The 26,126-nt window shown below is 45.0% G+C and overlaps 1 protein-coding gene across 1 annotated transcript in view; it reads left to right on the top strand.

Moving 5' to 3' along the window:
* DIAPH2 (diaphanous related formin 2) overlaps positions 1–26,126 on the top strand; it is a 908,304-nt gene that overhangs the window by 359,579 nt on the left and 522,599 nt on the right. The window contains exon 19 of the mRNA XM_065411177.1: positions 8,259–8,353. Within this exon, the coding sequence (XP_065267249.1) occupies positions 8,259–8,353 (95 nt within the window). The remainder of the gene's footprint in view (positions 1–8,258; positions 8,354–26,126) is intronic.

The raw sequence follows: 26,126 nt of genomic DNA on the forward strand, positions 1-26,126 counted from the left end.
CTATCTTGATGCTTAATTTTTGTATTTTTTTTTTTTGATCTAGCAAAACTACAACTACAGCCACACTCCACAATGTGCCCCTTGCAGACATATGCAAGGTAGCCATGTGGAGTTCGATACACATCTTTTTCCACTCATAGATTCATAGATTCTAGGACTGGAAGGGACCTCGAGAGGTCATCGAGTCCAGTCCCCTGCCCGCATGGCAGGACCAAATACTGTCTAGACCATCCCTGATAGACATTTATCTAACCTACTCTTAAATATCTCCAGAGATGGAGATTCCACAACCTCCCTAGGCAATTTATTCCAGTGTTTAACCACCCTGACAGTTAGGAACTTTTTCCTAATGTCCAACCTAGACCTCCCTTGCTGCAGTTTAAGCCCATTGCTTCTTGTTCTATCCTTAGAGGTTAAGGTGAACAAGTTTTCTCCCTCCTCCTTATGACACCCTTTTAGATACCTGAAAACTGCTATCATGTCCCCTCTCAGTCTTCTCTTTTCCAAACTAAACAAACCCAATTCTTTCAGCCTTCCTTCATAGGTCATGTTCTCAAGACCTTTAATCATTCTTGTTGCTCTTCTCTGGACCCTTTCCAATTTCTCCACATCTTTCTTGAAATGCGGTGCCCAGAACTGGACACAATACTCCAGCTGAGGCCTAACCAGAGCAGAGTAGAGCGGAAGAATGACTTCTCATGTCTTGCTCACAACACACCTGTTAATACATCCCAGAATCATGTTTGCTTTTTTTGCAACAGCATCACACTGTTGACTCATATTTAGCTTGTGGTCCACTATAACCCCTAGATCCCTTTCTGCCGTACTCCTTCCTAGACAGTCTCTTCCCATTCTGTATGTGTGAAACTGATTTTTTCTTCCTAAGTGGAGCACTTTGCATTTGTCTTTGTTAAACTTCATCCTGTTTAACTCAGACCATTTCTCCAATTTGTCCAGATCATTTTGAATTATGACCCTGTCCTCCAAAGCAGTTGCAATCCCTCCCAGTTTAGTATCATCCACAGACTTAATAAGCGTACTTTCTATGCCAATATCTAAGTCGTTAATGAAGATATTGAACAGAGCCAGTCCCAAAACAGACCCCTGCGGTACCCCACTCGTTATGCCTTTCCAGCAGGATTGGGAACCATTAATAACAACTCTCTGAGTACGGTTATCCAGCCAGTTATGCACCCACCTTATAGTAGCCTCATCTAAATTGTATTTGCCTAGTTTATCGATAAGAATATCATGCGAGACCGTATCAAATGCCTTACTAAAGTCTAGGTATACCACATCCACAGCTTCTCCCTTATCCACAAGACTCGTTATCCTATCAAAGAAAGCTATCAGATTGGTTTGACATGATTTGTTCTTTACAAATCCATGCTGGCTGTTCCCTATCACCTTACCACCTTCCAAGTGTTTGCAGATGATTTCCTTAATTACTTGCTCCATTATCTTCCCTGGCACAGAAGTTAAACTAACTGGTCTGTAGTTTCCTGGGTTGTTTTTATTTCCCTTTTTATAGATGGGCACTATATTTGCCCTTTTCCAGTCTTCTGGAATCTCTCCCGTCTCCCATGATTTTCCAAAGATAATAGCTAGAGGCTCAGATATCTCCTCTATTAGCTCCTTGAGTATTCTAGGATGCATTTCATCAGGCCTGGTGACTTGCAGGCATCTAACTTTTCTAAGGCCTGGTCTACACTAACCCCCCAATTCGAATTAAGGTACGCAACTTCAGCTACGTGAATAACGTAGCTGAAGTCGACGTACCTTAGTTCGAACTTACCGCGGTCCAGATGCGGCAGGCAGGCTCCCCCGTCGACTCTGCGTACTGCTCTCGCCGAGCAGGATTACCGGAGTCAACGGCGAGCACTTCTGGGTTCGATTGATCGCGTCCAGACAAGACGCGATAAATCAAACCCGGAAGTTTGATTGCCAGCTGCCGAACTACCGCGTAAGTGTAGCCAAGCCCTAAGTGATTTTTAACTTGTTCTTTTTTTATTTTATCTGCTAAACCTACCCCCTTCCCATTAGCATTCACTATGTTAGGCATTCCTTCAGACTTCTCGGTGAAGACCGAAACAAAGAAGTCATTAAGCATCTCTGCCATTTCCAAGTTTGCTGTTACTGTTTCTCCCTCTTCACTAAGCAGTGGGCCTACCCTGTCTTTGGTCTTCCTCTTGCTTCTAATGTATTGATAAAAAGTCTTCTTGTTTCCCTTTATTCCTGTAGCTAGTTTGAGCTCAATTTGTGCCTTTGCCTTTCTAATCTTGCCCCTGCATTCCTGTATTGTTTGCCTATATTCATCCTTTGTAATCTGTCCTAGTTTCCATTTTTTATATGACTCCTTTTTATTTTTTAGATCATGCAAGATCTCGTGGTTAAGCCAAGGTGGTCTTTTGCCACATTTTCTATCTTTCCTAACCAGCGGAATAGCTTGCTTTTGGGCCCTTAATAGTGTCCCTTTGAAAAACTGCCAACTCTCCTCAGCTGTTTTTCCCCTCAGTCTTGATTCCCATGGGACCTTACCTATCAGCTCTCTGAGCTTACCAAAATCTGCCTTCCTGAAATCCATTGTCTCTATTTTGCTGTTCTCCCTTCTACCCTTCCTTAAAATTGCAAACTCTATGATTTCATGATCACTTTCACCCAAGCTGCCTTCTACTTTCAAATTCTCAACGAGTTCCTCCCTATTTGTTAAAATCAAGTCTAGAACAGCTTCCCCCCTAGTAGCTTTTTCAACCTTCTGAAATAAAAAGTTGTCTGCAATGCAGTCCAAGAATTTGTTGGATAGTCTGTGCCCCGCTGTGTTATTTTCCTAACTTATATCCGGATAGTTGAAGTCCCCCATCACCACCAAATCTTGGGCTTTGGATGATTTTGTTAGTTGTTTAAAAAAAGCCTCATCCACCTCTTCCACCTGGTTAGGTGGCCTGTAGTAGACTCCTAGCATGACATCACCACTCACTATGCTCTAGTGCATGATTCCGCCATGGGTGCTTCATTTGGAGCAGCAGTTCTCCGTTCCACAGTCTCCTTACACCATCCTCCCACATAAGTAGTTCTGGTTACTCACCCTCGTTGGAATACAATAAGGACTATCACTCAAAGAAGAAAACAAAGTTACTAACCTGTAACTGGAAGTTCTTTGAGATGTACGGTCCCTATTAGTATTCCAAACCTACCGTACTTTCCCTCTGCTGCGGATCCAACAGATCTGTGGTAGAGGAGGAACTGGAGATGCCAGTGGCCTGCTGCGTCCTTTACCACCTCAGGCTTAACCATGAGGTGGCACAGGATGCATGTGCAGACTGTCGAATACTAAAAGCTCCAGCTCCAGGCACATGTGCATAACCCTCAGTGGAATACAGGTAAGGGCCACACATCTCAAAGAACCTCCAGTTACAGGTAACTTCATTTTCTGTTGCAGCCCATCTCCCTCCAGGCAAATTTCTTTGGAGCTGCTGGTTGGGATTCTGTGATAGCATGACTCATGAAAGAGCTTGGACTTGTCTCTCAATAGCCGTGCCCCTCTAGCCATCTGAAGCTCACCCCATCGTGACTTATTGCTATTGTACCAGAGAACTAATTCAGACTAATAACTGTGTGATTTGTAGTTTAAAAGAGAACAAGAGCAAGTGAGAGTAGGAGAGCTAGTATATCACAAAATGCATTTCATTTAGATAAATTAATTTGTTCTAATTGTTTAGGTAACACTTCATAGTATATATGTATTTCTAAATGTAATGTTACATGTCTTGGAAATATAATGAAATCTTAGTAATGAAAGGTCTCACTGCCATTAAACCTTTCTGTTGAGAATTACTTGGATTGTGAATTTGCAAAATTATATAAAGCAAGAGATATGTACATTGTTGCAGTGATACATTTAATGTGTGGAATAGGAAATGTTAAAACAAATAAACATTTTAAAATGAAAAGCTTTACCCATCAAATCTAACACACGGAGAAGCTTTGAAGTATTTCACACATTTGTGTTTGGAAGTCACCAGTTAATATCGATGCAGGCTGCAAGTCCTATCCTAAACTGGGAAATCTTTAATATTTAAATAGATTAACAAAAACATGTAGTAATTATCATTGTGTCTTTTCTGTCCCGTTATTTTCACTAAACCAGCATAATTTACCCTGAAAGCAAGGGCAGATACTTTTGCCCAATACAATTCTGTTAATTTTTCAAATAAAATAATCTATTACTGCCATGTATGATAAGGCTAGTATATGCCTGCCTTGTTGCCCACATGCTTTCAAGAATAGTCTTGCAATCTGACCCTATATAATTCATTCTACTTAATGAGGATTTTTGGAAAGTACTTTAAAAATGTCGCAACAAAATATGTGCAGGCTTACAGGAAAAAAAAACGTTATTATTTAGTACTGCTGAGAAATATGTAGGTTCTCATTTTCCAACTATCATGGGCTAAGAGCTCAATCAGGCCAAAACTTTGACTTGGTCACCTAAAGTTAGCCATATAGCACAGAACCAATTGACCTAAACAGTTGGTCTGATCTCTTTCTCCCCCTCCCCCGCCCTTCGATCCCATTGATTTTAGTGGTAGCTAGAGGTGGTCACTACCTGTGAAAACCAAGCTACTTTTATTCTGGTTTTGAGCTTTAAGGTAGAGCTGTGGCCTCAGTACTTAGTGGCAGGATGACATTGTGTTGCTCTGCATTGATTCTTATGGGCAGCTTAAATTCCTTAAGGAGCAAGTCCCCTTCATATTCCCTGGCCAAGTGGTGGTGGGGAATTGCAGAACCATACCAATCATCTGCCTGGCCCATCTACCCACATATGGAATGAAAACACAATGGAAAAGTAACAACGATTCCCCACCTGGGGTCTCGCGTACATTCTGTATGCTTGAGAATGCCGATGCCCAATTGCCTGAATTGCTCTAGCTCCCATACTCAGCTGGGCTACTGCTGTTGCTGCCCCAATCCTGAATGAGAGGGAACCATATTCATGTGTAGAAGCCCCAATCTTATCAGTCCCTGTCTTAAAACTGTAACAAATTGATACACCTCTACCCTGATATAACGCTGTACTCGGGAGCCAAAAAATTTTACCATGTTATAGGTGAAACCGCGTTATATCGAACTTGCTTTGATCTGCTGGAGCATGCAGCCCCGCCCCCCCGAAGCGCTATCCGAATTCGTGTTATATCGGGTCACGTTATATCGGGGTAGAGGTGTATGTTGTGAGGGGACGCCCATCACGGTGAATGAAGAGGGGGGGCCATCCTCCCTGGTCTTATTGTCACGTATGCCCTCACAGCCTCCACTGGGCAGATCTCAGGCTTGCCACTCTCCTGTAGAATAATGGATTCACTCTGGCCCCCTTGATCCATTCTTGACTTCTTCCAGGTGAATATAACCGATCAGCCCTTCCAGTGTATATTCCTCCGTTCCAAAGGTCTGCCAGAAGAAGCCTTACAGGATCCAGCTACTAACTCACTGATTCTAAAAGCTCCAAAAAATGCTGCCACAAATGCCAGCCTGAGTAAGGCCATCTCCTGTCCACAGCCACTTATGGGTTCCAGAATCTGCACCAGATCCCTAAGTGTGTTAACAGTGATGGAATGATGTGTATCCTCACTCAGGCTGGTGCTTCCAGACCACCCCGCTCTATACCTTCGAACTAAATCACTGGGTAACAGCTTAGCCTATTGGGCCAATAGGCGAGTAGAGATGGTTGAAGATGCCAGTCGTCGGATTGCTAACAACACCATGTACTGCAGCACATGTTCCTCTGCAGTTGGCCATATTGGTGACAGGCCTTCCAGATCCTGGAATTGCACAAAATTTAACTCTGCAATGTTTGCGGAGATACGGACATCTGCGTTACACTGACAACCATCATATGCTAAGATTCCATAGCTAGTAGTATCTGTTCGGGTTCCTTGCTGGCTCCTGGTGCCAGATCCTGAAATCTATACATCTGAAAACGAGACAGTGACTGTGTTATGCTATTATCAACCCTGGTCACATGCTTGGAAGAGAAATAGATGCTAAAGCTTAAACATGGTAGTACAAATGCCCTTACCAATCACATAACCCTGTGTGATCTGGAGGACTGGTGATGGATAACATGTATAACGGCAATGTTGTCACACCAGAAACACACCCTTTTATTTGCGAACTCCATTCCCCAAATGACCACTGGACCAAAATAGGAAAAAATCCAGAAATGTTATATCCTGCACTATCCCTGTTATCATTCAGGTGGAGGAACCAGGTGGGTGCACTATTTGCTTTGGTAAAATACCCCAAAACCCATGCCTTCCAAAGCATCTGAGTATGTCTTAAAATCAACCTCCATTATTCATTCCTCCCTCCAGAATGACACTCTATTAAAATCACTCAAAAATTGTCCCCACACCCTGAAATTCTCCTTCATCTTTCTAGTAACTCTTTTAAAATGGTGAGGTCTTTCTATGCTTGCAGTGGTCACCACCAGCGTGGCACAGAATGCCAACCCCAGGGCTACCACCCAGCAGGGAAAGTTGTGAATAGACTGCAGCTCACAGAGTGTAACTTTCTTTGCAACTCTACCTTTTCGAATTAAGCCCAGTATCTCCCAAAGCTTATCCTGAGGGAGTTGCAGTATACCAGCATATGTATCTAGCTTGATCCCCAGCTAGGTCAGTGTAGTGGAAGGTCCCTCTGTGTTGGTCACATGTGCTGTCTCTATTCTATTCTGAAGGTCCATTGTTGAGACACAGTCTCAACAATTAATATAGTCGAAAGAGTATTAAGGCAATAATTATCAAAGCTCACCTTAGATGGCCTGGTCATGTTATTAGAATGAGTGATGAAAACTCCTGAAATAAGATTGCTCATAAAGCGCCGGAGGGGTGGTCAACGAAAATATTTAGGACACGTTTAAATAGAATCTTAGCTCATCCAACATAAGTTTTGATATCAAAGACATAATGGAGAGCAACTATCAATAAAGGTTGTAAACACTTCGAAGAAGATAGATGTGAAAAACTGATTTTAAAAAAGGGCCAAGCATCCTGTCGAGTATTCAGTGGGACACTGCATGTTCCCGTGTGACATCTGTTCACAATCTTGCTTCTCACAGTTTGGACTATATAGCCACATGAGAACACTACATGATGCGGTGACATCATTGTCAGATGCGATGGAGAGCCATATCATGGCCAGGGTGTTTGTGTTAACCCAGACATGGCTCACCTTGATACAGCTGTGCTAAGGCATGGTTAATGTTGAAGTGTACATGGAGCCAGTATTGAAAATGATTGCATGGAAACCAACCTCAGATAGAAACTTTGGCCACATTAGATCTCTGGTAGAAACTGCTCTGAGACACTCTTCTCTGATAAGCTGATTTGACACCTCTTCAAGTTATTGCAGCTCAGATGGTTGAAACTGTGGTAGCCTATCTATGTCAGGACTACTTGGTGACTTTTAAGTCCAAAATCCATTTGGAAGTGTATAGATTAGCCCAGGGGCCACACAGCAGTGCGGCTTCCCTGAGATATTTCAGCTAACTCATCTTAAATTCCTTTGAGAGCCTCAGAGCTGTGTTAGCCTTTAAAAGCATACAGCATGTGCTCCCCTCAGTACTGGCCCTGCTCCTACCCCAGTAGAGGTGGGGGGGGAGGGCCATGAGAGGAAGATTGGATGGGGCGGTGGGGGTCCGGGGGCGGTCAGGGGATGGAGCAGGGGTGTGTGGATGGGGCAGAGGTCCCAGGGAGGCCATCAGGGAACAGGGTGGGTTGGATGGGGCAGGAGTCCCTGGGGGGGGGGGGGGCAGATAGGAGGTGGGGGCTGGGCGGGGGCTGGGCCACGACCCCCTCCCCTAACCGGTCCTCCATACAATTGACAAAACCCGATGCGGTCCTCAGGCCAAAAAGTTTGCCCACTCCTGCTATAACATCTGGTCATTCTAGGTCGTCTAGTCCAGTCCCCTGAACTCAGTTCAGTCTTTGGCCTATCAGTTCAAATTATCAAGGAGGGAAAATATAATTGCCTTTTTATTTTTTAAGAATGTGGACATTTGTCATTAGAAATTGCCATGAGACAACTTATTTTGCTAAAACATTATGTAGCCCTCTGTATAAATCCATTTTTTCCTGTTGATAATCTGACCTATAGTTAACCTATTTCTGAATTTTTTTGCAGTAAAAAAAACTTATTTAAATTATGATGTTGCTTCATACTTTTGACTTATTTGGTTTTAATAACTTCCTATTTAATTTCAGCAATCTTTCTGGGATCTTTCCGAATGCCTTATGAAGAAATAAAAAATATTATTTTAGAGGTGGATGAAAAGAAGCTGAGTGAATCCTTGATTCAGGTAAGTCATAATGTCATCTGTTTGATTCAGCAAATCAGCTTTCTTCATAACAATCCTTTCAAAGAAATGAGCTTTAACTCAAGAAGAAGAATAAGGAACTATTCAAAGTTGTGTGCTAAACGCATGCTACAAACTCCTCAGTTTATCTTCTTTAATACATATGCATTGTGTCTGCTCTTTCATCTTTATTTTTGGGTATGAAGAATACAGACAAAGTAATTTTTATATAAAGGAACTGTTGACAAAAGCGTACATTCATTAGCCATAGTCTGGCTCCTTTTTGTCTTCACGTTAATTTTCTCGTGCATACAAAAAACACTAAGATAATAGCGAGTAAATACTCAAACTGATCATTAAGCTATCTTCTACTGATGACGTGTGGGGATGACCCCCGCCTCTCCTCCCCCATTACATGTTTGAGAATACAAGAACCATGTTAGACATCAGATCCATTAATTTAATATGGGGTAATATTTACTGCTTGTTAATTACAATGTTTTGCAAGTTCCTGCTTCATCATGATGACTTCTATATTATTTTCTTTGCAGAAGACATAGTACTATTTTATTATTGACACCTTTTATTTAATATATCCCAGGGTGTTGTGCTGATTCATGCAATGCCCCCTTAAAGTCAATGAGTTTTGCCTGTGTGGGGACTGTAATGTCAGGCACTGTGTACTTAACAATCAGTCATGTTTCCTTTTATCACTGTGAACATAAATATTGCCTACAATCATGAAGTATGGAATTTATTCTCTTCTCTATGCACCTCCATATACTTTCCTTTTGATAGGCGGAAAGTAAGTACAGTGTCTGATTCTGCAGTCCTCATGGTGACAAAACTACCCCTAACTTGAACTGGTTTGTTTAGGAGTGAGGCCTCAGTAAATTTTCACTGACCAAATACATTTATGCAGAATCCTTCACAAAAGTCCTGGACACTATTATTAGTGGGTTTATGGGATGTACAGCAGTAAAAATGATAATGTATTGCGCAAGACCAGTTACACCATCTGAAATATGTATTGGGAAAACAAGCTATATAATATCAGTCTGACCTTATTCAAACTCTTCTCAAAATTTTTCCTATTGGAATCTAATCCTCCAGATATGTGAGATTGTCATTTATTTACTAATATACATTTTCAGTAATACCAATTGCAAAGTATTTACTGGTGGAAGTTTTGTTTAATCATTTAATGCATTTTAGATCTTCTAAAAATGTGTATACAAAAACTTAGTTATGCATCTTACATATCACAGCAGTTATAGCTAAATTGGTACTACATAGTTGTACATATTGAAAATGCTACCCTTCTAATTTATTGTGTTTTAGAAGATGTTACTTCCTTCTTGAAATTCAAATGTATCTTGTAATTACCAAAAATAATTGCATTATTACTTTTATTGAGTACAGAGGAAAATTAATACCATGGTGCTAGTTGCTAAAGAAAAAAACTTGCTGGGAAAGAGCAGCTTGTTGTCATCAGAGTCCTTTTTAGTGTAACTTGTTCCCCCAGACACTGTCACAGTTCAAGTTAGGGAAACTTCAGGGCATGGTGAAAGTCAGGTGTTTGGTTGTAATGTCCAAGATTAAAAATAAATAAATAAAAAGAAAGAAAAAGTTTACCTTTGATTCTCTTGCTTGGAGAAATGAATTCTTGCCTTTTCTGTGACCTAAGAGCAGCCAACTTGATTACGCTCTTCACTTAGAATCTAGGCAGTGTCCATGAAACTGATGAAAGAGAAATTGTGATTTACCCCTTAAAACGGCTGTGAGCTGCAAAAGAATGGGGAGGTAGGCATGGTGGGAATCCTGAGCCCGTATTCAAGAAGGGAGGTGACAGGAAAGTCAAATCAGGGCAGAGACCTCTTTTCTTAGAAGTTGGTTAGATTCTCAGGGAAAACTCTTTCGCAGAATTTCCCAGCCTGGGTTTTAGAGGTGGATCACAAAACTAGTTCAGAAGGAAGTAGGGCAGAGGAGTAATTTCGACGTTGAATTGAATTAGTCATGGAAAGCCATATGACTCTGGATCATCTTGATTTCACATTATACTTGAGCTGCTGTGATGAAACTGTATGACATTTTTGAAATCCAGGAGGGAGTCCCTAATATAGCTGGTCAAAAGAGCCAATATACAGTTTGCAAAGATTACCTCTCCTTGGGTATAAGATATATCAATAAATGTATGGCTGATCCTAGCCACCTTTTGAATTCCTTTGAATTCCAGTGATTGCAATTTGTAATTAATCTTAAACTTCACCTCAGAGACTGTTTTTAGGAATTGCTGAGAAGTGGAGTAAGATAAAAAAGACTATTGTGTGGGGTGCAGAGGGTATGGTGGGTTGTGAGAATTATTGGATCTGAAGATTCATAAATTATGAAACCCAGGGTTGTGTGTTCTAATCCTTGAGGGGGCCATTTAGGGATCTGGGGCAAAAATTGGGGATTGGTCCTGCTTTGAGCAGGGGGTTGGACTAGATGACCTCCTGAGGTCCCTTCCAACCCTATGATTCTTAAAACTTTTTTTTTTATGGCAAAACAAGAACAATATACTGCATTACACCACTTGTCTGTTGAAAAAAGAAATAAATATATATACCCACCATACCCTCTGCACCCCACACAGTAGTCTTTTTTTATCTTACTCCACTTCTCAGCAATTCCTAAAAACAGTCTCTGAGGTGAAGTTTAAGATTATATATTTTTTTCAATTGGCTGCAGATTTCTTAAAATCATTTTGATATTTCAGAAATGCTGGCATGTATGTGGTGGTCATGCAACAAAATAATTGTGTGCAACTAGCAGTATCCATGAAAATCATGGCAAAGTGTTACAAAAATGGATTTTTGTCAGGTTGTGACTCTCAGCTGTGTACTGAAATTAGAGGTCTTTCATTTACTTGTTCATATGACCACCTTTATGTGTCTAACACTTTCAAGAATACTGTACTAAAAATGAATTAATATGCCCTTAGGCCTGTTCTTTTCATCGACAGCTATAATATTTACCTCAAACATTGATGAATGCTAAATTATGTTAGCTTCTGAGACTAGTGGAAAAAACTAAATTAACATTTAGTCATGAAACAAAAAAAGAGTGAACATTTTTGCCAATTCTGTTTCTCCTCTGGTAAATATAGTACATTATTGCTTACGTCTCAGCATAATCCTTCACTGCTTATTCTTGTCTAGTAGAGGGAAAATCAGGTGTGTGTGTGTGTGTGTGTGTGTGAAGGTGCAAATTTAATATTGTTTAATTATCAGAGCTGCAGTCAACAGATTGTGTGTTATAACAATTCCTGAGCTACCCATCAATGCTGGGTTTCCCAAGTTACAACAGTGTATAAATGATGGTGGTCTTAAGAGAGTTTGCCATTTCAGTGCTAAAAACCGTCAAATTGTTAAGCTACAAGTAGTGATCATGTTAAAACAAAATATGTGCTGAAGTGTGAGAGCCAGCTCATCTAGATGTAACGCAAAAAAAAAACAACCACAGCACTTTGAGAACTATTAAATATAAATGACTCTCTTGATTCTGCCTCTGTTAAACTTGATGGCAAAACTCTGATGTTGAAGATTGGGCTCAGTGTTCAGAATGTTTAACATGAGAATAGCAGCTAACAAGGGAGAGGGGTCTTACAGACAAGAGTCTCTTTTGCTGTACAACCCTGATTGATCCCTGGAGCAGGTCCATCCTGAGCACTGAATAAGGCAAGAGTCCGATAGCAAAAAATATGTGATCACGTAAGTAGATTGTATCATAATGCATTCACACAAGGGGGCTGAATTAAGATGCATAGGCTAACTTACTTCTGGCATTGTCTTACTTTTGAGTGCTTGATTTGACATTGTAACCTTAATAATGTCCTTTTAACATATTTTTGTATGTAACTTCCTAGGCTTTAAAAAAAGAAGAAGAAGAAAAAAAAGAAAAAAAATCCATCATGTGGCATCATATTGATGCCCACAGTAGGGTTGGAAGCTTTAGAGCTATCCCATAGATCTTTCATTGAGCTAAAGACGTTACTGATAGTATTCTTTCTGTGCCAGCATTAGAGGGGGATGGGACATGTAGCCAGTATGTTTCACAGATATTTGCTGAGCAGAGGAATTACGAGAGCAAGAAATCTTGGGTTCCATTCTCTTTACAAAGAAATAGCAAATGGCTTATTTTGGGTGGAAGGGGAGGGTAGGTTTGGATTTATACCCATCCTTTTAAATCAAAGTCTAAATACTTAGTGCAAAAAAACCCAAACCAAAATAAAACAAAACCACCACCAGAAAGCAAAACAACCACATATTGGAATAAATCCTGCATGGTAAAGTCCTCCTATTGAGGAGAAAAATAAATTCCCCTTTTTTATATTAGTGCTTAGCTTAATTTCATGCTTTACTCTTCCGTCAGGGTCTGTACTGAAATTCTAGTGAGCTTAATTTTAGCAGGACCATGCCGTCGTGTCCTTCAACTATGAGACCAACAAGCAGCCTAGTAGTATGTTTCTAATAGGTAATTAAGCTTAATTGTTTGGAAGCTGATAATATTAATGTAGAGTGTTAATTTCTTGCATATTGTAGAAACGTATAGATAAATGAAAAACAAATAGAAAAACTGAATACATGCTACATTATTTTACTGTCTGCTTTCCTTTTTTTCACTAGTTAATGTTTCTTTAATACACCATTGTTTATGTGCATTTTTATTTGTGGTATTGAGTCTGTATGTGTTGGAATACAAGTGCAATTCAGGGCAACTGCGCCTGCACTCCCCCTTTGTGGTAGAGTAGGCGCATCTACACTCAATCTTCTGGCTCCCCTGGCCATCATCTTTCTTGGGTGGAGAGATACACCTTTGTCCCATCTGACCCGGTGTCTCTCCAGGCTGAACAGTTCCCTGCCTTCACCATCTTATTCCTAATAAGAGTCTCTGCTTAAGTTGACTTGCCTACTTTCTCTTTGGAGACTAACAGGGTAATTGCCCACAGTTAGCCCACAGCACTTCCTATGTAAGCCTATTTTATTTTTAAGGTAAAAGCACTACAGAACAGATCAATTAAAGAACCTACACTAGGTAATCAATTCATGTGATTTTAAGCCAGTCAGTCTTGCATTTCTAAGGTTTCCCCCCGTCTAGTACTGAAGCAAAACTGGATGTGTTTAGTCCCAGTATCGGATGGTGGGTTCCATTTTAAATAGTGTTCCCTGTCCCTGCTGGCGTGATGACACTCTCTTCAAAATGGCATCCTCCTTGCAGCGTGACCATGCACTGTGCATTCAAGGCCTCGCTGGTGGGGGTGAGCCCCCTCCGTTCCCAGAATTACCAGAATGTCCAGTATTCTGAAAAAGTGTGAGTGGTCACCCTAAGCTACCTGTATTCTAATAAGCTTACCATAGATCTCTCCAATCCTAAAATGGATTTTCTTATTTACACTCTAATTATACAAAAGCGCGGAGAGGGAGGGAGTTATTTAAACAATCCAGTAGAGTACTGTTTTTTAATTATTAATTTTTATTTTGCTTTGTTTTGCTTTTATATATTTCCGGTTAGAAATTTGCAGAAGTTAGTAAGAGTTCAATACATATTTTGTTGTGCTTATGTATTTGTTATAAACTGTCTGAAGCGATGAAAGCTTAGGTGGTTGTAAATGTGATCAGTATGGGAAGCATGACATTGATAAGACTACAAAATCTGTTTACATGCTATTGTTTTCCCTGGAATTTAAAATAAGAACTCAGATTGAGCAACCAACTCTGGACAGAAAACTATCATCTATTAAATTATAGAAGTCACTGTCAAGTATTGTTTCAAGTCCTGCACACTGATTTTATAAAAGCAACAATAAGACATTCCAGTTTTGTCTGTCTTGTCACTGCAACTTTTTTTTATTAGACTATACATAAAATCTCATGGTCATAGAAGAATTTTTTGATATTTACAACCAGAGATATAAATCGTTTCCTATTTGTGAACCCCGTTTCTTGTAGAAAAAGAAATATCCCTCATCTTTTGTTGAAGTTGGTTTATTTTTTTCTCCATCCTGATATGGTAGACACTGCTTTTGGTGGGGAAAAGTGCCAGCAACAGGATTAGGTAGCTGTTCTGTACTGCACCCTACTGATGTGTGTGTGCATGGATGGAGGGGCTTTTTATTACCTCCTTCCTCAGATACCATCCAAGATTCTAATGAGGCAGGGACTCTGTCCAGCAATATCCTCAAAACACCAGAAAGGAAATAGATTTCAAGTAACTGACTAAATATAGGACTGCAGTTAATGTTCTTTGATTTTGAATGGGAATGCATCAAGTGGACTTGGTGTAGTCCATCATAGATTCAAATACTTAAAGAAAATATTTAAACTCAATGCATTGAGGCTCCTACATTACTCTGCAGTTTGGACATAGTGTGGTTTAAAGTGTATTTTTATAGGCACTGTAGTTTGAGTTTGGTAAGGTTTCTCTGTGTGCTTTTACATGTACTTTTTATGTCAGTTTGCAGATTTTTAGAGTCAGTGGTGCTTTTTTGGGTACGCTGTGCTGAGAAGCAGTTTGGGGCTGTGTTGCTGCACCATAACAATTGCACTAACATAAAAAATAACTGTTATGTCCTTCTTCAACCTTAAATTTGCTTCTTTCATCCTGGCCAAAATTCTTATTTAGTGTCACACTTCATCAATTGACAAGTGCAAATCCCCAGGCAGGGTTGGGAAGTGGAGCCAGAGTAGTTATGGTCACTTATATCTGATGTAGCTTGCATCTCTGTGTTAGTTGTATAGTATATTATACGAGTATGTATGAATGACTTCCTCTTTTATTACTATTCTGATTATATTTATTTGGGATGATAACATACAAAGGTGGAACAGACAGATACTGAAACTTGTTTAAGAGAATATTCTTAAAATCCAAATTCTCACTAAATAAACTGCTCCAAAATATCCCTGAACATACTGAGTCCATTTCTCCTGTTCCCCCTTTCGAGACCTTCTCCATTAAGCAACCTACTTCTTTTTCACTATTGAACAGAGGTGTAAGAAATGGAGCGGGAGGGAGGCATTGCAAAATAATTGTCTATATATAGTTATTCATGGTACCAGCTGTAGCTGGTCAAGAATCAGAGTGGTACATTAACCAAAATGACATTGAAACTCAAAATTCAATTTATTTGATTGAAAAATGTCTCCCTGAAGTCCTTCAGATAGATGTATTATATCTGAAGTGTTGCTTCAGGACCCCCATAAAAAAGAAAATTTGAATGATGAGCAGAATAAAGTCTATCATTCAAGGAGTTTTGGACCTTGAAGATAAACAAAACATTTTCAAAGAGTTAAATAAGATTTAGCCCCTTCAGGCAAAGGCTCAACTTTACTGATTGTTGTATCTTAGGCATATTCAGTACAGTATCTTTAAAATAAAGTAGTGGTGAATTCATTCTGAAAACAATGGAAAGGTTTATTTTAATAGACTGAAATGTTCATCTGGAACATGTGAAATAATGGAATATTTACCCATTGGATATTTTATTTCACTATGATGATTTATTGTTTCAATTTTAGTTATTTTGGACAATTAATATAATTGTCATTATTGAGGTATACTGATTTTTTCTCTCTACATTATGTGGTAAGAAAATGTGTAATTTAGCTGTTAAAATAGAGATAATACTCTATATTTAATGTTTTTACTATTCTAGTTTTTGCACCTTTGATGAGTAGTAAAACTGGTATGTAAATAGATGGTGGAATTGTCTTTTTAGCTGTATGAATATGTAATAAATTTGTTGGGTATCTAAAGAGTACTTAAGCTCAAATTAAAAATTTGAGTAAGACAAAGCAGTGGTTTAAAAATTCAGTTGTAGGAAAAATTCGAGAGGTAATGAAAATATAACTAATTTTGGACATATTCTTAACTTTTGTGTATGAATTCAAGCTGTTATTCCCAATTTTTTTAAATCTTGTTTTATTTACTTATGTTAAACAGTATGATAATGAACATGTAATCACCTATGTACATGAGAGAGATTATATTATATACAGAATAAGTCCTGCAAAAATTAGTTACATCTCCCAGATATTTTTTAACAGAGTTAAGTATGGTCAACTTTGCAGTATTTTTGGAGGGTGAGGGGAAATCAAATTTTATAAAAATGTGTCACAAAGTGTTAATTTGTGTTGGATACTCACAGATAAAATCAAATGCTTAATTTATTTGAAATCCAGCCTAATTCTGTTTAATTAAGAAAATTCATTCGTGTTTCTGCTCCCCCCACGTCTGCTTATCATATTTTCTCATATGGAGCGTCATCTTATTCCTTGTCATTATTGAGGTATACTGATTTTTTTTCTGTACATTATGTGGTAAGAAAATGTGTAATTTAGCTGTTAAAGTAGAGATAATACTCTATATTTAATGTTTTTAGTTCATATGAAAGAATCTTAAAGATGGTGCTAGAAACTGTAGTCAGTTTATCCAGAGTAGTAGTATAGTTCTTCTTCGAGTGCTTGCTCATATCCATTCCAGTTAGGTGTGCGCGCGCTGCGTGCACGATCGTCGGAAAACTTTTACCCTAGCAACACCCGGTGGGTCGGCTGTGGAGCCCCCTGGAGTGGCGCCCTCATGGCGCTGGATATATACCCCAGCCGACCCAGCGCCCCCTCAGTTCCTTCTTACCGCCCCTGACGGTCGTTGGAACTGTGGAGCACGGCATAGCTGGTCTCCACACTCCCTAGCTTATCGTTCTCATTTCTGTAGATAGTTGTGTATAGTAGTTAAAGTTCTTTAGATAGTCGTTTATTTAGTTTTGTAGTTGTTGTAAATTGTTAGCGGGGGTTAAGGGGGTTGTTCTCCCCCCTTTTTCCCCCGGAGCATACCGGGCTCATGCCCAAGGCTCCTGGCTTTAAGCCCTGCGCGTCCTGCGCGAAGCCTATGCCAACGAGCGACCCGCACACCTCCTGCTTGAAGTGCCTCGGGGAATCCCATCAAGCAGATAAGTGCCAGATCTGCAAGGCCTTCAAGCCTCGAACAAGGAAGGAACGGGACTTTAGGCTTCGGCAGCTCCTAATGGAGGCGGCACTCAGCCCGGATCCTCCCTCGGCGCGCCCAGCCCCGGCACCGAGCGCCTCAGTGCGCAGCGCCCCAGCGGCTCCGACCGGTGCCGCGGACAAGTCCTCTCGGCACCGGCCGACTTCGGCACCGCGCCCCGCCTCAGGGGACTCGGCGCCGATCCCTATCTCCGGGCCATAAGAAGGCCCGCAAGGCACAGGACATTGCTGCCCTGAAGACGCCGGCTCCCCCGGTGCTGGGGGTAGAGCCGCGTCCGCCTTTGGACTGCCAGAAGCAGGCGGCCACACCGTCGACTCCGGCACCGAGGCCGTTGAGTCCGGTGCGGACTGTTTCACCACCTAGGCTGGTGGTGGAACCTTGTCTCCCTTCAACCCCGGAGACATTTGCGACCGCGAGGGACCTTATTGCCCTCACGGAGCCGGCACCGTCGCAACTTCCGGCACCGGTGGCTCCACGCATAGTGCAGTCCAGAGGCAAGCCTGCACTGGTGCGCCCACCGTCTCCAGCCGTAGACTCTCGGCACCGCTCCAGGTCTTGGAGCAGGTCCCGACGCCGCTCGGAGTCCCGGCGCCGACTATCACCTCGGCACCGGTCGTACTCGCGGTCGAGATCCTCTTCACGACGCCGCTCTACATCTCGGCACCGCCGCGATCACCGGCGCCGATCGGACTCGAGGCGTACCTCCCGGCACCGGTATGAGCGCCGCTCGAGGGACCGCTCCCGGTACCGGGTCTTGTCGCGGTCGTCGTCCCGCTCCAGATCCGGATCGCGGCACCGGCAGGGCTACCGGCACCGATTCCGATCCCGGCACCACTCTCTGGCACCGCGCTGGGACAGATCGCCCTACGACCGGCACCGATCGGCACCGCACCAGCCGGGGCCGGATGCATTGCGTTCGGCACCGCCGTGGCCGTCGAGATCTGCATCCCGCTCCTCTGAGGGGGCCTCTAGATCGGCCTACCCTCCCCAGGGGCAGGCGACTTCGGCAGACTTCGGCCATTCGCAGGACACGGCAGAGGACCCTACACAGGGACCTGCGCACTGGTCCTTTTGGACCCCATGGGCCTACCACCAAGCCCAAGAGGCTCCGCCGTCTGCCTCCCGCTCCGCACGTTCTGAGCCCAGAGCCCCGAAGGCCACCATCTCCCGCCCCCCCCCCCCCCAGGGGGCATGGAGGCTCCAGTACCCACGCCTGCGGAGGCCCTGGACCCTGGGGCGAGCGAGGCCCAGCTCCAGGAGCACCTAGAGCAGGATCTGCCATTGGACCCCTTGCCACCGGGGGCATCCTCCTCCTCCTCCCCCGATGAGGCGGTAGCGGGGACATCCGCCATGGGCCCGCCCCCTATAGACCTTCGGGCCCATCAGGACCTGTTGCGCCGGGTGGCGTGCAATATGGACCTCCAGATGGAGGAGATCGTGGAGGTTCACGACCCGATAGTGAACATCCTCTCAGCGGACGCCCCATCCAGAGTGGCGTTACCGCTTATTCGCACCATACAGGCTAATGCCACCTCGATCTGGCAAACCCCGGCCTCTATTCCACCCACGGCCAGAGGCGTGGAGAGGAAGTACTTTGTTCCCTCCAAGGACCACGAGTATTTGTATACCCATCCCCAACCATGCTCACTGGTGGTGTCATCAGTGAATGCACGGGAGCGCCATGGCCAGCAGGCGGCAGCGCCAAAATCGAAGGACGCTAAGCGCTTCGATTTGTTCGGGCGCAAGGTCTATTCGGCGGGGGGCTTCAACTTAGAGCGGCCAACCAACAGGCGCTCTTAAGCCGGTATAACTTTAACACCTGGTCCTCAATGGGGAAGTTTAAAGAGCTGGTTCCCCAGGAATCTAGGGAAGAGTTCGGGACTTTGGTAGAGGAGGGTAAGCGGGTGGCACGCACCTCCCTACAGGCCTCCCAGGATATAGCTGACTCGGCCGCTAGAACCCTGGCTTCGGGTATAGCCATGAGGCGAATCTCCTGGCTCCAGGTGTCAGGCTTGCCGCCAGAACTGCAGCAGACCCTCCAGGACTTACCCTTTGAGGGCCAGGGCCTGTTTTCTGAGAAGACGGACTCTAGGCTCCAAAACCTCAAAGACTCTCGGACAATGATGCGCTCCCTGGGGATGCATGTCCCAGGGCCTCAGCGCAGACCCTTCAGGCCCCAGCCTCAGAGGTTCTACCCTCCCCCGCCTCGTCCGAGACAGGACTTTGCCAGGAGGCGGGGTCGAGGCGGTAGGCGAAGGTCGACCGGCCCTCAACCCGGTCAGAACCAGGGCCAGCCTAGGCCACCTTCAGGGCCTAGGCAAACCTTTTGAAGGTGCGGTCGAGGACGGCACCATAACCAGTACCCAGGATTCAACTCCCCCCTTCCGGGATCGCCTCTCCCGTTTCCACCGTGCTTGGTCCCTTATAACCTCGGACCGTTGGGTCCTTCGCACGGTGGAGAGGGGATACGCCCTCCAGTTTTCCTCGCCCCCCCCCTCCCCCTTCCCCTCCCCGTCCCTCTTCAGGGACCCTTCTCACGAGCAACTCCTTACACAGGAGGTTTTTGGGCTCCTTGCTATGGGGGCCATAGAGGAGGTTCCACCAGAGTTAAGGGGCAGGGGGTTTTATTCCCGCTACTTCCTGATCCCCAAGTCGAAAGGGGGTCTACGGCCCATCTTAGACTTGCGCGGACTCAACAAATTCATAGTAAAGTTGAAGTTCCGCATGGTATCATTGGGGACCATTATTCCTTCACTGGATCCTGGAGACTGGTTCGCCGCCCTCGACATGAAGGACGCATATTTCCATATAGCAATTTATCCGCCTCACAGGCGCTTCCTGCGATTTGTAGTAAACAAGGTGCACTACCAATTTGCAGTCCTTCCCTTCGGCTTGTCCTCGGCTCCCAGAGTGTTCACAAAGTGTCTGGCAGTCGTCGCGGCATACCTTCGTCGACAAGGGGTACAGGTGTTCCCGTATTTGGACGACTGGCTGGTGCGCGGCCGCACCAGGGACCAAGTTCAGGCTCACGTCCACATAGTGACACACGCTTTCCACGAGCTGGGCATTCTACTCAACAGAGAGAAGTCCACTCTAGTGCCAACCCAGAGAATAGAGTTCATAGGAGCAATCCTGGACTCCAGATGTGCACGAGCCATTCTGCCAGACAGCCGATTTCAGACCATCGCACGCGTCATTCAAGGACTGCGGGCATCTCCGATTACCATCATAAGAACATGCCTTGCCCTGTTGGGTCACATGGCCTCGTGCACCTACGTAACCAGGCATGCCAGACTACGGCTTTGCCCACTACAGGCTTGGGTGTCATCGGTGTACCGTCCTCACCGGGACGACCTGAACATGCTGGTCACGGTTCCGTCCTCGGTCTTGGCCTCCCTCACCTGGTGGTTGGACCGCGCGGCGGTCTGGGCAGGAGTACCTTTTCACGCCCCACAACCCTCCCTCCACCTAGTCACGGACGCCTCATCTCTAGGATGGGGCGCTCACCTCGGGGAGCACCATACCCAGGGCCTGTGGTCCGCGTCCGAACTAGCCCTGCACATCAACGTCCGAGAACTGATGGCGGTGCGACTAGCCTGCCAGGCATTCCTCAATTTCCTACAGGGCCGTTCTGTGTTGGTCCTCACCGACAACACCACGGCCATGTTTTACATCAACAAGCAAGGCAGAGCCCACTCATCGCTCCTCTGCAAAGAAGCCACTCGCCTGTGGGACCTCTGTATCGCCCACTCGATCGATCTCACGGCATCGTTCCTTCCTGGAGTCCAGAATACGCTGGCGGACCGTCTCAGCAGGTCCTACCAGACGCACGAGTGGTCGATTCGCCCGGACATCATCTATTCCGTCTTCCAGAGGTGGGGATTTCCCCAGGTCGACCTGTTCTCTTCTCAAGCCAACAGGAAGTGCCAGGCGTTCTGCTCCCTATACGGGCGAGCCCCAGGCTCTCTGTCGGACGCCTTCCTTCTAACGTGGAAGGACCACCTGTTCTACGCCTTTCCCCCGTTTCCGCTGGTCCACAGGGTACTACTCAAGATCCGCACAGACCATGCACGAGTAATTCTAGTAGCTCCCGCTTGGCCGAGGCAGCACTGGTACACCACACTGTTGGAGCTGTCGGTTCAAGCGCCGATCACGCTCCCCTTGACTCCGGATCTCGTCTCTCAGGACCACGGCCGACTGTGTCACCCCGACCTGCAATCGCTCCACCTCACAGCGTGGATGCTCCATGGCTGAGTCAGACAGAGCGGCAGTGCTCGCGGTCCGTCCAGCAGATCCTGATGGGAAGTAGAAAGCCCTCGACGCGGTCTACTTACTTAGCCAAGTGGAAGCGGTTCTCCTGTTGGTGTGAGCAACGAGCTACGTCCCCCTTGCAGGCACCTATCCCTCTCATACTGGAATATCTCCTGTCCCTAAGACAGCAGGGCTTGGCGATATCTTCAATCAGGGTTCACCTCGCCGCTATTTCGGCTTTCCACCCAGGAGAACTCGCGTCCTCGGTCTTCTCTAACCCGATGGTCGTTAGATTCCTCAAGGGCCTAGACCGGCTGTACCCACAACAACGCCAGCCGGTTCCGACGTGGGACCTCAACCTCGTTCTCTCCAGGCTCACAGGGCCTCCGTTTGAACCATTGGCGACCTGTTCGCTCCTGTACTTATCCTGGAAGACGGCCTTCCTCGTAGCCATCACCTCAGCACGGCGTGTTTCTGAACTCAGAGCGCTGACGTCCGAACCCCCATACACGGTGTTCCACAAGGACAAGGTGCAGCTTCGCCCCCACCCTGCCTTTCTTCCCAAGGTGGTTTCACCTTTCCACGTAAACCAGGATATCTTTCTCCCGGTCTTCCATCCAAAGCCACACGCTACTCGTCAAGACCAGCGTTTGCATTCTTGGACGTACGCAGGGCCCTGGCTTTCTACATCGACCGTACAAAGCCATTTAGGAAGACGACGCAACTCTTCGTTGCGGTGGCCGACCGGATGAAAGGCTCACCGGTCTCTTCACAGTGCCAGTCCTCTTGGATCACGTCCTGCATTCGTGCTTGCTACGACCTGGCCGGTGTCCCGACGCCACGCCTCACCGCTCACTCCACGAGGGCCCAGGCCTCCTCGACTGCCTTCCTGGCTCAAGTCCCGATCCAGGACATTTGTAGAGCTGCAGTTTGGTCTTCCGTACACACATTCGCTGCTCACTACGCGCTGGTGCAACAATCCAGGGACGATGCTGCTTTCGGGTCAGCGGTTCTGCACGCAGCGACGTCTCACTCCGACCCCGCCACCTAGGTGGGGCTTGGGAGTCACCTATCTGGAATGGATATGAGCAAGCACTCGAAGAAGAAAAGACGGTTACTCACCGTTGTAACTGTTGTTCTTCGAGATGTGTTGCTCATATCCATTCCAAACCCGCCCCCCTTCCCCACTGTCGGAGTAGCCGGCAAGAAGGAACTAAGGGGGCGCTGGGTCGGCTGGGGTATATATCCAGCGCCATGAGGGCGCCACTCCAGGGGGCTCCACAGCCGACCCACCGGGTGTTGCTAGGGTAAAAGTTTTCCGACGATCGTGCACGCGGCGCGAGCACACCTAACTGGAATGGATATGAGCAACACATCTCGAAGAACAACAGTTACAACGGTGAGTAACCGTCTTTTTATGCAGATGACAGTACAAGCTGTGCTTTGTTAATTTGCCAGTATGCCAGAACACTAGTCTGGAAAAATAACTTGTGATGTCAAAGGATACTTCAGTCTTCTTGTCTGTTTAATTCTGTCTCTCTCCTATAAGGCTATGTCTTTGTTAGGGTAGGGGATGCTCTTAACTCAGGTTAAAATTAAAGTGAAGACATAAATCCTCTTTCAACTTGGGTTAGCAGCTTGAGTTCAAGCCTCTATGGGATTCTGGGGTTTAATTCGAGCTGCTAACCCAAATTAAAAGCTGAGTTGTCATGTGACCACTGTTATTTTAATCCAAGTTAACTAACTCAAGTTAGCTAAGGTGAGTTAAGATCACCCATTTGCCAACAAAGATGCCCATTGTGAAGTCCTCCGGAAACTGAGCTTCATTTCCAATAACCATGTAGGCAATCATGAGATGTAACAAAATTTAACTCATGACCTGGACTTCCTTTTTCATCGTTGACTCTTTCTTTCTTTCCACACAACGTAAACTCCTCATTCTCACTGTAACTTTACCTACATCTCAGCTTTTCTTCTCCAGTTGCTCCCCACCTGTCCTCAGCTCCCTCTCCTTGACCTCACCCTTCTACTCTTCTTAGTGCTCCCCCCCGCCCCCACTTCTTCCTGTATCTAGAATGGCAGCGCTCTTCCTCCTCCAAATCCCTATGAGAATAAACTTTTTGCCTTTTTCCCCCCCCACTACTGACTCTTGTAATTTCTATTTGTCCTCTTACTATTGCTTGTGTTATTTGGCTGCTGTATAGTATGGTTCACATTATTATTATTTTTTTTAAGCCCTGTCCTTCCTTTCCCCATTCCCCTCCTTTGTACGTCTTCGTGTTCTGTGTTTGTCTACTTTAGATGGGAATATTTTTGTGGTGGGGAATGCTAGAGTATTTATTAGTAATAATAAGCCCCAGGCATGTACCTTTCCCAGAGGCAGTGGGATGGACTCAGGGGTGAAAGTAACTTAAAGGACTTACCGGTACGCTGGAGTCCTGAGCGGGGGCATGGCCTCAACTTGAAGAGGCGTGGCCTCAACCGGAAGAGGCATAGTTTTTCAATATTTAAAGGCCCTGGGGCTCCGGCTGTGGCTGGGAGCCCCAGGGCCTTTAAATCACCCTGGAGTTTCCAGCTGCAGAGGTGGCTGGGAGCCAGGGGGCTCAGGGGTGAAATAAAGGGCCCAGGGCTCCGGCCGCTGTGGAGCTCTGGGCCCTTTAAATCATTGTGGGAGCCCTGCCTCCGGTACCCCGGGGCGGCAGGGCTTCCGTTGTGATTTAAAGGGCCCAGAGCTCCAGCCGCTGAGGGGAGCCCCGGGCCCTTTAAAGCGCCGCCCCAGCCCTACTCCTGGGGCTCCTGCAGTGTTTTAAAGGGCTCGGGCCTCCCCGCAGTGGCCGGAGCTCCGGGCCCTTTAAATCCCCGCCCGAGCCCAGCTGCCAGAGCTCCGGCGGGGATTTAAAGGGCCCGGGGTGCCCCACAGCGGTTGCAGCCCTGGGCCCTTTAAATCACCGCCAGGGAAGCCGGTCCAGTCCGGCACGGCGTACCGGCTCTTGCCGGTAGACCGGACCAGCTTACTTTCACCTCTGGATGGACTTGAACTGTTGTTAAGGTCTAGTATGGCAAGTCCTATGTCTGTATGCTATTCTGACTTTATGCTTTTAATGTAATTTATTTTAACTAAAACAGTGTGGTTTATTACCTGCAAATACATTACCACTCTTTTCATGATCCCCAAAACATCGCCAGAGGACTCACATCTATAACCCTTTGTCCACTACATACAACTCCAAATATGCTGAGCAGCTCTGCAGAAGAACTTCAGAAAAACTGTGGAATCGTTTCCTTCACCTCACGTATTCCAAAAGGGGCCATAGCAAACAAGAACACAGGAAGGAAGAAAATCATGAAACCTACCTGAAAGTCATGCAAGAAACCCAAAACTGCTATTTAAAAAAAAAAAAAAAAAAAAGCCAACCAAAAGAAAACCAAAAAAACCCCAATGACAACACCCCAACTCCCTCCCCCGCAAAAAAACCTACTACAACAACTCCACAAGTCACAGAACACCACCTCTGGAAAAATGACACCAGGACCCTCCACATGGACAGTACACGACGACCCCAAATCATCAATTTATCAAGACTGCCCCTAACCAGAGCTGAATTATCAGGGGACTAAGGAACTGAAATTCTGCCCCATGTCAGAACCTGATGCCATACAAAATGTGTGGAGAACTAACCCCGACTTAAAGAATTATTTCACAATAATGATGGCACGACCCACAAATGTCCACCGACAGTTATAAGTAAAAAGAATCATCTGACTGGTCACCCAAAAGTGGATGAAATCACACACTTCTTCATTACATGGATTTCTTCAGGAAAAAAATGGACTGTGGAATCCTTAACAAACAAGACATCTATCACAGTCTCTCTGTCACCAAGAGGACCACTATACAGTCCCTGAAATCCAACCACCAGATAGTGATCAAACCAGCAGTCAAAGGAGATACCATCATAATTCTCAGCCAGGATGACTACCTTGAGGACAACTGACAACTCTCTGGCACCACCTACTGTAAAGAACACACAGACGACCCCATTTCACAATTCACCAAGGAATTTTAGAAGGATCAAATCTTTCCTCAAACTCCAAAAGAAACTCTGCAACCTTATGCCTCGTGAACTCACCCCAGGGAGTTCTACATGCTTCCCAACATATGCAAACAAGGGAACCTATGCAGTCCCATTATATCTGGCCATGGCACTCTTACTGAAGGGATATCAGGATTCATAGAAACTATTTTCAAACCACTTACCCCAAAAGCGGCCATCTTCCTCTAGGATGCAGATGACTTCCTTCAGAAACTCCACAATGTTGTTAACCTCCCTCAGGACACCATTCTCGCCACCATGTATATCACCTCAATATACACCAACATCCCTCACAATGACTGCATCATTGCCTGCCTCAAATATTTACAGGATAATGGACAACACTCAGGTATCCACCCCAAGCACATTACCAAACTCACTCATTT

This window comes from Emys orbicularis, chromosome 9, assembly GCF_028017835.1.
Source record: "Emys orbicularis isolate rEmyOrb1 chromosome 9, rEmyOrb1.hap1, whole genome shotgun sequence".
Taxonomy (NCBI): Eukaryota; Metazoa; Chordata; order Testudines; family Emydidae; genus Emys; species Emys orbicularis.